General features: G+C 41.7%; 1 protein-coding gene across 2 annotated transcripts in view; it reads right to left on the reverse strand.

Moving 5' to 3' along the window:
* spon1a (spondin 1a) overlaps positions 1-12,299 on the reverse strand; it is a 115,490-nt gene extending 103,191 nt beyond the window's left edge. For both annotated transcript variants that reach the window (XM_034076741.1, XM_034076738.2), the window contains exons 1-2: positions 11,785-12,299; positions 10,729-10,835 (exon numbers count right to left, since the gene is read on the reverse strand). In XM_034076741.1, the coding sequence (XP_033932632.1) occupies positions 10,729-10,835; positions 11,785-12,019 (342 nt within the window). In that variant the 5' untranslated portion in view covers positions 12,020-12,299. The remainder of the gene's footprint in view (positions 1-10,728; positions 10,836-11,784) is intronic.
* Between the last annotated feature and the right edge of the window lie 1,972 nt (positions 12,300-14,271).

Genomic DNA, 14,271 nt, shown 5'->3' on the forward strand with positions numbered 1-14,271 from the left:
CAATGGAGAGAGAAAGATTGTCTTTCGATCCCGTTTGAATTGTGCCACGAATTACACATAATGTTTGTCAATTTAAAAGATAATTTTGCAAGTCAAAACTATTTAAATGTGTCGTAAAACTGTGAAGTAACACATTTTTTTGTGTGAAACGCTCAATCTCTGGTCTCGCACACGTCACCAACACCAAGATGGCCGACACGTTGGCACATTTGACCTCTTTCTTTCAGAATAAGGCGAAAAGTATTAAAAGAGGTGAAAATCACTTCAAGTCTGGGCATGTTGAGAGCTGTCCATACACACAAAGGGAGTTAGGCTATACAAGGTTTCGGTGAGCAGTGTTGGGAAAGTTCACTTTCTACATGAACTAGTTCAGTTCACAGTTCACACATTTTAAAATGAACTAGTTCAGTTCATAGTTCATAATTCAAAATGTTGAACTAAAGTTCATGGTTTCAAAAATGAACTAATTTATAGTTCATAGTTCTTTTTTCAATACGTTGCTGCGAGCTATTATTTGTCTCCTGTACGATGTTAATGGGCCATTTTAATGTTTACAATATCCTCAGAGGGCCGTACAAGTTATTGACCTCTGCTTAAAAAAACTAAAATCACAGCCCATTCATTTCATGCTGTGTAAAGAAAAAGCAACCTCTTAATCCAGATATCTCACCATGACTCGCGTATGCATGCACGTGCAGGGTGTGGCGTGACCACCAACACAGAAAGATGATTTATGGACACAAGATGTGTGCAAATGTATTTAGTTTCCTATCCATGTGAACATGATTTAAGTGGGGGGGACCTAACCTCCTCTAGGGGGGTCCGGGGGGCATGCTCCCCTGGCAAGATTGTTTGCACTATGAGAGCAACATTAGGAGATCTATGGACACATCTCTCAACACCCAAACACAACTGTAAGCAGATTTTCTTTTAATTTATGGATATTTGACAAATCACTCCCCTTTCAAACTGTATTCTTCTTTATTAATAACTGTCATATAGTATTTTATACCTGTTTACTTTATTCTCTTGTTTTTTTTATAACTATAATGATCATATAAAGATGTGCCTTTACCTCACTGGTTGTAGACAAAGCTTCTTATACCCGTTAGCATAGCTAGCTAACCAGATGCTAACAGTGCTTGAATTGGAATGAAAAAGGTGCCAGTATTCTAAAATCAGCAACTTTTTCAAGTCAATTTTATATATACAGCCCACAAACAAGAATTTGGCTACTATAATGCTGGTGGGTTTGTCTCTTTACTACTGTATATTTTAGAAAGGTTCACTGTACTTAACATTTTTTATGATAGGCAGCGGATATGGCTAAAGCTCAGTAAGGTCAATATTAACTGAAAATATAGCAATCAAAGTCTAGATCTTCTGCTGAAGACACATGAAGCAGAGACCTTTCAGGTGAGAGCCCCTCTGGTGGTGTTCAACATTAATGACAAGGAAACAAAGCTCTGGTCAGAAGCATTTTTTATAAAAAGCTTTAACAAAATTAAGTATTTCTGTACATTTTGAATGCAATCTAACTTTCCAACTCAGAAAACGAAAAACGAAAAAGTGCGAAAAGTCTTCTCACATGGCTGAGCTGCTTTGCAATATACTTCACCACTGAAGAATACAAATATGTATAAAGTAAACTATGATGCAATCTAACTTTCCAACTCAGAAAAATGATAAAGAGCATGAACAAAGAACATGTAAAAACTAATGCAAAATTTGCACAATCTAAAATGAGAAACTGTAACTGCAAGTAACAAAGTCTGAGCCATGGTAAAGAGTTACATTGAACACCAAGCTGATCAGATAACTCCCTGGTTGGTCTGAAGTCCTTCTATCTCCAGGATCTGTACAAATCGGCACATTATGCCAAAAGTCTTCTCACTGGGTGAGCTGCTTTGCAATATACTTCACATTGTTAGAAAAGGCTCCAGAAGGCCTTGGGGACATCAGTATCAGGGGCTGGAGCTGGACAGGCTCTTTCATCAGCACTTCTCCTTCCCTTTGCCAGCCAGGACCTCACATACTGTTCCGGATTGAACTGTCCTAGTGATGGTCCATTACATTTAATGAAAACCAGGCTGGACAGTCGGCTGACAGAGAGAGCATTCCTTTTTGCAGTAAGGATATCGTTCATGCAGCTGAATGCCCGCTCACACTCACTAGTGGAGACAGCGATGGTTCGGACTGCTTTCAGTAGAGGCTCCATGGCAGCAGGTGTACGGGATGCCCTGGTTTCCTTGTATTCGCGAAAGCCCTGAACAGTCTCTCTTCTGTCCACTTTCAGCACTTCGCACAAACGTAGCACCTCTACGTCCCCATACTGTACGTCTAACTCCTCTTCAGGCCAACTTCCAGGATGGATAACTTTCATGTCCTGGATTAGCTGATTGTCCCGGGCCTCCCGGCCATGTAATGGGATTTCTCTTGTGCTGACATGAGAGGAGGTTGTGGAAGTCATTCTGTGTCTCAGATTCTCTACCATACTGCGGAAAAACTGACCTGCATGAATCTGTACAAGCCTGCCATTCTCACGCAGGGGCAGGGCAACACCCTTGAATGACTTCTCAGCTAGAGCTGTATGAACTGTAGTCATGTGTGGGCCAGGCATGGTGACCATGGATTCAAAAACTCGTATTTCTCGAGTTAAGAGCCTATCTGCTGTAGGCAGTGTCATCTCTCTTTTTTGGAGTTGCCGAGAGAGGTCGCTGAGCTCTGTGAGCGCATCGTACATCAGTCCCAGATTGCTGACAAACGTTGCAGATGTGAGCACATCATCCAGGCCCTTGTACTTTGCTCTGTCTCCCTGCTCGTGTCGTTTGCAGCATTTGTGAAGTGATCATGAAGCACTCGGTAGTTTTCCCAGACTGCTCTGACGCTCCTTTCACTTGAAGCCACCCAGCGGATGGACAAAACACGCCCTATCACCAGGAGACGCTGTCCGACTGCTTGCGCACACTGCCTCTGATTTTTGGGGGAGGCATGGAACAAGGAATAGAGTTTGTCAAAAAAGATCTGGAAATGATTGAGCCCTGAGACCTCCTTGACCACATCCCCAACTGCCAGCTCTAGACGATGATTGGAGCAGTGCCACACAAACAGGCTTGGGAATTTACTACACAACTGGGTGGCAACGCCTGTTCTCTTCCCTAGCATGACTGAAGCCCCATCACATGCAAAAGAAACGAAACACTGACCTAAAAAGTCCTCGTTAAAATCTCTTCCAAGACACCCCATTAACGCCTTTGTGATGTCATCAGCCGTTGTTCCATCCAACTCGATCAGCTCCCAAAAAAACGTTTCGGGCTCAGCATCAACTAATGCTGAGCGTAGACACACAACAAGCACCGTTTTACCACTAATAGTGGTAGATTCATCGACCAAAACACAGAGTTTTCTTTGGTTTTCTGTAATGTCTTTTGCCATTTTTTTCTTCAGCTCATGAGCTATGTGGTCGATGATTTCGCCACAGGTTTTATTGGAGTGCAAAACACTGCCCACGTTCAGCCCATTCAGTTTCTGGACATTCAAATCAATTGGCATGTCTGTGAATGGCCGGCTATGTTTGCCAATGTTATATGCCGTTCGAAAAACTCTGATAGTGGTGTCTAATTCAGATGTATGCATAGACTGCACTTGATGTTGAATAGTTTCACGTGAAGCAGATGTAAGGATGTCAGCAGCTTTTACATGGGCTTGTGATTCTTTATGTTCTTTGATTTTTTTTCTCAGGCTAGCTTGTTGTTTGCCCTTGTCAACACCGAAATGAGACACTGCACACTCACCCCATTCAGTTGACAGTTTCAGTCCTTGTCCAGTGTGTATTCCCAAAGATTTGACATCTCTGCATATCCGACATCCTAGCTTCTTATCTTTAAGAAGGAGCCATGCATTGGTCTTGCAAAAATATTGCACCTGGTCCGTTGTCCAGCAGTCAGGTGCATCGCTTTGCCCGGTGTTGGTGGTGGCAGTTGCGCCAGCAGCAGCTAACGTTAGAGGCTCTGGAGGAGGCGGCGGAGCTAGTGCTAATGCTAATGCACTAGAACTTGGAGCAGGAGGATCAACTAAAGAAAGCTCCCCATCAGACACAATTTCCAACACAGGCACAGCATTCTCTGTATTTGAAGTTTCTTCCGGCGACAACCGCTGTCTTTTTGCACTTTTATTAATCCACGCTAACATTTTAGAAATGCTAATTTGTGACGTGACTTGCTTTCCTTCTCTCGGGGGCGTGCCTGCTCTGTTCTATCACTCTACATAGCCACCCACTGGGTGGGAGTTGCACTGCATAAACACAACACACGTGCATCTAGGTATGTAAATTGTAAAGCATTAAAACATGGTTTTACTAACAGTTTTCAGTATGTTGTTACTTCGGCATTATTATTATTAAACGTGTATTACTATTAAATCACGATTAATAAGTTAATTTTGACATAGTCGTTTCCACCACAGTATTTACATGGAGAAGATAAGCCCCGCCCCCTCTCCAGCACGTTCTGTTTGAATGACAGGAGTAAACAGCTGACAGCCGCTGTGAAACTCCAGCGGTTAGAGCGTTGAGAATGTCCGTTCGGCACCTCATGACGCATCTACTGAGTACCGGGCGGCTGTATATATATATATATGGATGTATAATAAGAACGGCGGGAGAGTGTTGAGTACTGGCACGGTGCATGAGTACCGGAGTACCGCCAGCATGCCGGTACTGAGCAAGAAGTGCCGGTACTCCATGGGTCAGAACCAGAAGTGCCGGTACTGCGTACCGGTGAGTACCGGCCCAATTCCAGCACTGGATGCTAATGATAACAACACAGTTATTGACTGTCTGATCAGTATGACAGATGAGCAGATCGCCACTGGGCTTTCAGCTAAAGACACAGACACGCAGAAACTGCGGCATGTGTATGGACTTATCGGTACTGCAATTTCTGAAGTGCTGGAGTGGCGTTCTGGTGCTCTCCGTCAGAACTGCCCCCCTGTCAGTCGAGACATATACCACGTGATGACACGTTAGGCTCGTGTTGTGTTCAAGGACCCTGACCTTGGCCAGGAAAAACAGGCACTAGCTTGTTTAATTTTTTTGCGGTCTAGATTTCTTTCATTTTTTTATTCTTTGCGTGTGTTTATAAATTACCTCGAGGGCCGTACCAAATTGTCTCGCGGGCCGTATACGGCCCGGAGGCCGGAGGTTCCCCACCCCTGCCGTAGAGTCTCACTCTGAGCGAGTGCTGCTGCAGCTGCTCTCGGCTTCGTCCATACTAATTCATTCATTCATTCATTCAATGCTCGCCGGTTCCGCGGTTCCACATTGTTTGTTGTGAGGAGTCTGATATATTTAGTATATTTATATTTTAGTGCGACAGCCAGGGGTGACAGGCGCGTACGCGTCACAGGCAGCTTGCTGTTGCCAGATTGGGTGGTTTTCCGCATTATTTTGAAGCCTGTTTACGGTGTGTTTTAACTGGGTTTTCGGCTGAAAGGCATATGAAATCTGGCACACTTTTGAACGCCGTTATAATACAGTGCTGTGCTGAGAATGAACGCACTTTTGAACGCCGTTATACAGCGCTGAGAATGAACGCGTTCTCAATTACGTTCATCTAGCGGAAAAACAGTACGTTCAGTTCACGTTCGCCCAAAATATGAACGCGTTCATGAACGATCGTTCATTGAACGCGTTCAGGTACATCACTGTCGGTGAGTAACACGAGTGTAATGTGTAACGTTAATGACATCACTTATGCGACTCTGGGATTTCTAGTCTTTCTAGTTGCGTATTTTTCATAGTCTTATATGTCAACAGTTTTACGACAAACTGTGACTTTTTTGACATGGAAATGATTTTTTAAGATTGACAAACATATGTGTAATTCGTGGCACAATTCAAACGGGATCGAAAGATAATTTTCTCTCCCCATTGACTTCAATACATAATTTTTCCGAAATAAGGTCCCATGGGGCGGAAGTAGAAGGGCGGGACTTCGGCCTCTCTATACACACACAAACGCATCACAGATTATTTTTGCGGTATTTTAAATCATGTACGCAGCTCGCGACATAACTAGGAGTCTAGTGGATGGTATCAGTACTACAATTATTATTTATTTTTTATTAATTACGTTGTTTATAAATTAATCTGAGGGCCCCCGGGCCGCCATTTTCCCATCCCTGTGTTAGAGCATCCAGAAGTTAATTGTCCACCAATTGTTCACAAAATTAAACTGAGATAGGATTAACAGAAAAGAAGAGAAGCAAAAAACCTTCTTCCAGATTAAATATGTGTATTATTATTCAATCATCACTGTTTTTCTTGTGACATACTGGATGCTTTTTCAGTCTGTTAAAAATGAAAAAGCTGTTAAACTCACAATCATATCCATCTCGGTTCAAGGATTTTATTAGTCATACGTACATAGCTACAGTGTAGTTATGACGATGAAAATCTTAGGTCACAGGCTCCTCCAACAGTTGCAACACAATAAAAACAGAAAAAATAGCGCAAGTGAATACAAAAAGAAAAATAGTGAAATAGTGCAATAATAGTCTATACAAGTGATTGGAATATGATATATTAGATAAATAATTTCTAAATTGTTGTTTCTAATCTGTAAATATAAGTAGATGTTAAGGGGTCACAAGCCAAAAAAAAAGTTGGGAACCTTTGTATCAGAAACAGAGAGATAGGAGATTTTAATGTTTCCAGTCTTGGTAATAATCTGTCATTTTCAGCGTGTTGGAGACAAGGACACAAGCTCCTTCAGACCTTCCAGTATAAAATAAACTGGTTAAGGCATTTGAGACCAAACAGCACAGTAATGAATCCAGTCGAATGAATGGATGAGACTACTTTCTATGGCCGCAGGTCTTGATACTGAGTCGACTTTCCTTGTGAATTAAAGTACATTTAATTGAATGAATCAATACTCAGATTGATCAGGAAGTCAACGTCTGGATGCCCAATCATGACCCTATCCCTGGGAGCAACATCAAAAATAGTCCCTAGTCTATTTAGGGTCAAACTGAAGGGTCCAAATACATGCTGCCCTCTCTACTCAGGTGCACATCTGAGATATTGAGCATCTCATTGATTTTAACTGGACAGGAAATTAGTAGAGCGGATAGCATGGGGGAGTGCAGCCAATGAGCTAATGTTCACTGCCCAGAGACCAAGGATCTGTTTGATAGGAAGTGACATCAGGGCAGTAAAGACGCTGACTTTCTCACTCCATAAAACTGTCAGCAGAGAATTTCCTTTGTCATGCCATGTTATGAATGAGTTCACTCCTAAAGTGGATTGTGTGTGTGTGTGTGTGTGTGTGTGTGTGTGTGTGTGTGTGTGTGTGTGTGTGTGTGTGTGTGTGTGTGTGTGTGTGTGTGTGTGTGTGTGTGTGTGTGTGTGTGTGTGTGTGTGTGTGTGTGTGTGTGTGTGTGTGTGTGTGTGTGTGTGTGTGTGTGTGTGTGTGTGTGTGTGTGTGTGTGAGAGAGAGAGAGAGGAAGAGACAGAGTTAGGAGGGGAGCTTGGGGCTATGTGTGTCTGTGTCTGTGTGTGTACGCGTGCAGTGCATGCGTATGCAGCCTCGCTTGGTCTGAAGGATTATACAACCCCCCCTCCATGTTCCCATGGTTTCTAACAGGCATCCTGGGGTGGCCTGACTGGACTTCAACACATGTTAAAACCAGAGAAGTCTCAAGGGAATGTATAAAACACCATCTGCAAAAGTGAAAAAAGGACCCAAAAAATCTAAACGTACCTAAGAGCCATTTCTTCTTTTACGTATCTGATTCCAAATGTCCAAATTTGGTATCAATAGAAGGATAGTGAGTGTAGGGAAATGAGAAAAATATGTGCAAAAATGTTTTGTCTCTGGGTTTTGCATGAATTTGTGCATGAGCATTAGTGATTGGCTCGACATTAGCTGCTGGTCCGACCCTAATAATAACAATAAGATAAATGGGAAATAGCTTTGAGTAAATTAAACGGAACAGTTAGCACAGAAGATACAAGAAAAACATATCTGTTGCCCTAATATCAGATTATCCTTGTGGACAAATTATGTAAAGGTGGTGCACTAATAACCTCAGTTCTGTGTTTGTCTACGGTTATATCATATGTTGCACCCAGAGTGGAACCAATTTCCCCCCTCACATAGCCACATTAGCCTTTTCTTGTTCTATAATCTTACCCTGCTGAGGTGTAATGTCTCATCAGACCGTGCCAGCATTGCCCGCTGGTTACGCTCTTGCCAACAAACACATACACACACACACACAGTAGCAACTGACCTTCCCAGAAAGCTCAATAAAAGTGCTTTTCATCAAGTCGGGAGCTGTCCTGAGACGGCTGAGATGGGGCACACCAACAGATTTCAAATGAGCTGTATGTTAAATAAACCCTGACGTTTTCTGTTGCAGCTTCTTTTTTTCTTTATTTTCTCTCAATGCCTGGAGGCCGGCCCACCCAGGGCTCTTTCAGATTACTGTGTGTGCCTCTGTGTGTGTGTGTACTTTTTTATAAAATACAAAGAACATAAAAGACTAACAGAGCAGGTGATGATAGAGGGATATCTATTTGGACAGCAGTTTATTTTTACTGCGCTGTCACAAAACAGGAGATCATCTGATGCAGCCGTGAAAGAGACCGTCAGCTTCTAAAAACCTAGCAGATGTCTAATCAAAGGCGGGCGCCAGTAATGACATATATATTCTGTTTACTTTTGATGCTAACATCTAAAGACTATGTTCACCATAGACTGTATGATGGTCACACATCTATCTATTATTCTCTTTGCACACTCATGCTGCTTTCCAAATAGCATAATTTTTCTATTTACTTTTAGTATATACTGAAGCCGTCCTGACAAAATACTTACTGTTCCCATGCAGGGTTATTGGGAAATAGTAATTTCTCAAAACATTGCACCTTGAACTTTAATCCTCTTGCTTATAAATCCACAGAGCAAACATGTATGGGTTAGAGCGGCCAGAAAAACATGCTGGAAAGCGTAGTGCAAAATGCAACAGCATACATACTAAATAGTATTTGTATTAGAACACACCCTCAGTCTGTCTCATATACATGTGGAACGCAAAGTTACTGAATGTGACTAAATGATGTAGTGCTTCTCATCTTTTACTGCTGAGGTTTATCACCCTGTCACACGCGCCACACTCCGCCAAAGGGCTAAGGAGCACGCTCAAGGCTGGCACTAAATAACAACAGCATGAAATCAATTGCAAGGACAAATAAAAGAGGAACAAAATTGCCGGTATTGGCGCTGGGTGATGGCAGGACAAAAAAATATATATTCCTGTTTTATGTCAACACTAACAGGCTTCTCCACTCCCTTCACTGGCTGCCAGTGGCGGCAAGAATCCACTTCAAGACGCTGACTCTGGCCTACTAAGCTGTGAAGGGATCCTTCCTACATCCAGGACATAGTTAAACCTTACACTCAAGCCCGTGCACTTCGCTCTGCATCAGCCAATCGGCTTGCTACTCACTCACTGCAATTTGGACCCAGGTACCTCTCAACAGAGACACGCCTGTTTGCTATCCTGGCTCAATTTTTTTTAAATGATCTACCCATTGATATCAGGACAGCAAAAAGTCTGCTTATCTTCCGTCACAAACCGAATTCCCACCTGTTTGTAACTACACAGTGGTATCAACATGGTCTACTGGTTTTACTGTTCTAAACTAAACTCAAGCTAAAACCAGTTCCTCAGTTCTTTGAAAACAGGATATCATCTTGAGTAGTCTAAGATCTTTGAGATTCTTAAACAGCAGCCTAGATCTGGTTAAATAAATACTGGCAGGAAGAACAAAAAAGTGGGACAAATTCCAAAGTTATGAATGTGATGTTATGACTATGATACTCATAGTGTAGTAATACATTTTGAATGCATATGTATAGCATATATGACCATTACAGTACATGATGCGTATGTATAGAATAATACATAAGACATTGTACCATCTAGAAATAAAATAATGTCTTGAGTTCATATTTATATTACATGATTATCCTTACTTAACCCCATCAATCAATTATGTCCTTCTCTCTAACACTCAACTCCTTACACTGCATTATAATTACAAAGGCCTCACATATTTGTCCACTTCACACATGCCAGCTTTCTTGCCTTCTCTCTCTCCTCCTCTTGCCCTCACTTTTTTCCCTGCTTACAATACTCCAGCTTGGCCTGTCAGTCTAAAATAGTTATTAGCCTCTCGACTACATAAATTGTACACTTCCTACATGTGTGAACCGTATGCCTGCTTGTGGGCACACTCCTCCCAATCTACCAACCAAGTGTATAACCTGAAGAGCAAAGCTACCTGGAACTGAGCGGAGAGCATGATCTTTTCATATGATATACAGTGCCTATTAGAGAGGTGAGCATAATCACACTTTTACTGTGAAGACAGGAGGGCTGTGCGAAGAAAATCTGTCAAGACCCCCATCCCCCAATCTACAGTAAGATATGTCTATTTTTTTTTCTCTCTCTTTTCATACACGCCATGCACAGTGCTTGTGGTGGAATCAAAAGGAATGATGGTATGAAGGATTAACCTTTAAGTACCTTGCTTTAAATACAGGTCAGGCAGACTAGGATAGGTCAATGTATCCAATGTACCTGCACTGATAATAGAGTAAAATAAAAATAGGAGTTATTTTCAGATTTTACCGTCGGTCATGTGAGTTGCAATCTTACCTGGAAATTTCCAATGTAGTCCGAGTCATTGTCTCCCTCTGTACCCTCTCTTAGGGCAATAAGGGTGAAGCCTCTAAAGTAAGAGGGGCTGGATGCCATCACAGTCACTGGATGGAATCAAACAAGAGTGACAGCAAGCATTAGTTGATGGAAAGAACAATGAGAAAACAATCCCTCTGCTAGCACAAGACTACCGTGGGTTTAATTATCTATCTGTCTGAGTGAGAGGTGTTGAATTAAGAACGAATACTGAGTTGAATAAATGTCAAAATATTCTGATATAATTGTAATAATGTCTTTGTCAACGATCAAACATTTTTATAGTTTTTGAGGAGGTAGATCGAGATGGTGTTTTTTATGCAATCCAGCAGAACATAAAAGAATGTCCATTTACAATTGGGGGAAATTAAATTAGCCAATGTATTAGTATCTCGAGATAAGACTGTTACACTTCAAAACCACTCACTTCTAGTATAGGTGATTGCAAAAAACCCACCCAGTTATTGGCTTTGGATGATGAATCTATTTATGATTAAATCAGAAAAGAATGGACTAACTGCACAGCAACATATTGTTGAGACCAGAACAGCATGAGCCTTTGAGATTCACACAGCAGATGGCACATGCACATTAATAGCTCCCTATAACTTCCACTTTGAACAAAAGCTATGAAATTAGGGACTGCTGGCTTTTAGAAAATGAATTTAACCATGAAAGAGAATTGGAAAAAGTATTGAAGAGTTCGCAGAGGGATTTAGTTCCACAACCTTTTAATTTTTGATAATAAAAGAGCTTTTAAGTCGTACTATTTACTCATGGCTGTCAGCTTTGTTTTTTCCTTCACAGTTTAACTTCATCGTTGTTGTGATGCATGATCATCTCTTTACTGACCACATCGTTTACTTTACAGAGCACACACACTAACGTCGCATCAAAAGTAGACTGTGGAAACTTATATTAAGTTTGCATAGCCGACTGTCCTTGGACTAGTGTTTCTCTCACAATGAGCACACAGTCGCAACGCAGTGTGCGTACATCTGTCGGATAAACACCAACCTCTGTATGTGCTCCCTGGATGATAGGTCTCCGGGTCTCCCTCAACGCGGAGGCGAAACTCATTGTTGCCATCCTTCCTATTGCTCTGAGCCCGTAATATCCGACTACAATACCCGTCTCCCTTCCCCACTCTCTCAGAGGGCTCCTCGGTGAATGCAAACATATTGCCCGCTGCCGTGGAGATAAAGCAGAGCAGGAGCAAAAGGCGCGATCGTATCCCGTTTACTGCCATCATGTTAAAGCCAAGTTGATGCGCAGAGGTGAAGGAAATATTTTCAGCGGGAGAAGAGACGTTAGCTTCAGCGCCTGCTTCACTCCTAAATGAGAGCCCAACTTGCAAACTGTCTGAGTAGACTTGTGCACTGCTATGAGGGTAGATCCATCCTGATGTGAGTATCAGAGAGCGAGGAGGAGGTCTGGCTGGGATGCGCTGTGCACTCTCGCTTTACGAGAACTGCACAATGTGTGCCGCTCACACTGAGCAGGAGAGCAGGGGTCTGAGGAAATGACCACAGAGAGGAGTGAGGCTGTGTGGCTGTCTCCAAAGCCACAGCAATTTACAAACAGCCTGCGTGAAGACAAACAAACAAACAAACAAACAAACAAAGACAAACATTCCCACCAAATGAGTTCTGCGAGGAGGCAACACGTTTGACATACTTGGACTGAATCACTCACTCAATAATCTGGAGGAAGACACCAAGGCCGTAACCATGGAGTCAACATCGGGGGGGACCAACAATTAAACAAATTAAAAAGTCATAGAATAGCAATTGTATTTTAAAAAAATATATATATCAGGATATTGGGAGGGGGGGGCATTTTGAGCGTATCTGAATATTGGGGGGGATGTGTGTCCCCCAATGTATATGGTAAATTCGGCCTTGGAAGACACACACACAGCGACACACAAAGGAATTGATAAAGCCTGCTAAACGGTTGTCTCTGTGACTAATTAAACAACCAGTGATAAGTGTTGAAGTCATGGGCTGCTCGCCGGTGAATGCTTCACTCTATATTCAATTTCTAGGGTCACTTGATGTGAACTGATGAAATATGCACATTGCAACATGATCGATCTCGTGTGTGAGCATCCACCTTATTCAACACATCAGTTAGATAAGGCAAAATAACAAGAAGCATTTCCATTGCATTCAAATCCCAGTAAACAGGGGTTTCTAGGGACTAAAGGGAACTGCGCTTTGTAATAAAGGTATTCTGATTCTGATTCTAGGCTATGTAATGATCAACACAAGGAGGGAGATGTTACAGATTAATTAAGTAGGAGAAGTTGGGGACCTTTGCAACAATATGCTTATTTATCCTTTTCAGTAAAATGAACATTTGAGAACACAGATGCTGTCATGCAAGTGTGGGTTGGAGGGCAACTTGTTTAAAGCATGGACCTTTTTGAGTACAATGGGAGAAACATTTTTTAAATAGCGCAAGTAAAATAATTTGACCACAGAATATAAAGTTCAGCCAGTGTAATATTTGTTTTGTAGCTGCATGTCTCATGAGAAAATTAAGATGTTGTTCTGTTGTTAGGTTCATCCACCTATTTAAATCAGACTATAACATCTCACTATTTAGATTGCAATTACATTTTGTGCAGGCTTTTGTGATGTCCAGAGGATGGAGATTTCTGGACCTTTTCTCTAGTGACACGATCATTCAACATTTCAATGATGACTAAATACCTACAAAAATGAGATGTTCCGTGTTACATGCAATTAACAATGTAAAAAGGCTAACATGCCAAACTAAGATGATGAACATGGTAAACTTTGCTACTCATCGGCATGTTTTCTTATGAGCGATGCAGATGTTAGCCTTTAGAGAGAACACAATAACCCCCTGGAAGAGATACATTCAGATCTGTTATAATTGGTTTAGTATAATTCTTGAATAAAACCGATGCAAATTTGCTATTTTTCTCTGCTTTTAGGTTTCTACTAATCCTGCATTATCTTTTTCAGGGTAACATATGGGCACAAACGCTTTCACATTCACCTTTAGACATTTTAAGATCAGAATCAGTAATCAGAATGTCAATAGAGTTCAGGTACTAGACATGATCATGAACAAGTGCTCTCCATTAGGGAAAGCTTCCTTTGTGACCAGGTATATTGTATAAATGATGAAGAATACTTGAGCATTAGAGTGAGATTTATCAGGAAATGAATGTAAATGTACCTTATTTCTTGCCATTGCATATTATCCTAGGTTGATTTTTATGATTGTTTTGATGACAGCTGGAAAAAATATGCCACTTCCTTACAGAGCCCCTCCTCCAACACACACGAACACGCACATGACCAATGAGGGCACAAGATAAGTTCGTGCACAGATGGAAGGCTGACAGGCAGGTAGGTCATCCAGTTATTTTAGCCGGGCCGGCTAAAATGATTGGTCGTGCTTTTTACAGTACTACGGCTTCCACAGATAAAAACATTTTATGGATTTTTTGTCAAAGCACTTAAGATA

Source organism: Pseudochaenichthys georgianus, chromosome 3 (assembly GCF_902827115.2).
Source record: "Pseudochaenichthys georgianus chromosome 3, fPseGeo1.2, whole genome shotgun sequence".
NCBI lineage: Eukaryota > Metazoa > Chordata > Actinopteri > Perciformes > Channichthyidae > Pseudochaenichthys > Pseudochaenichthys georgianus.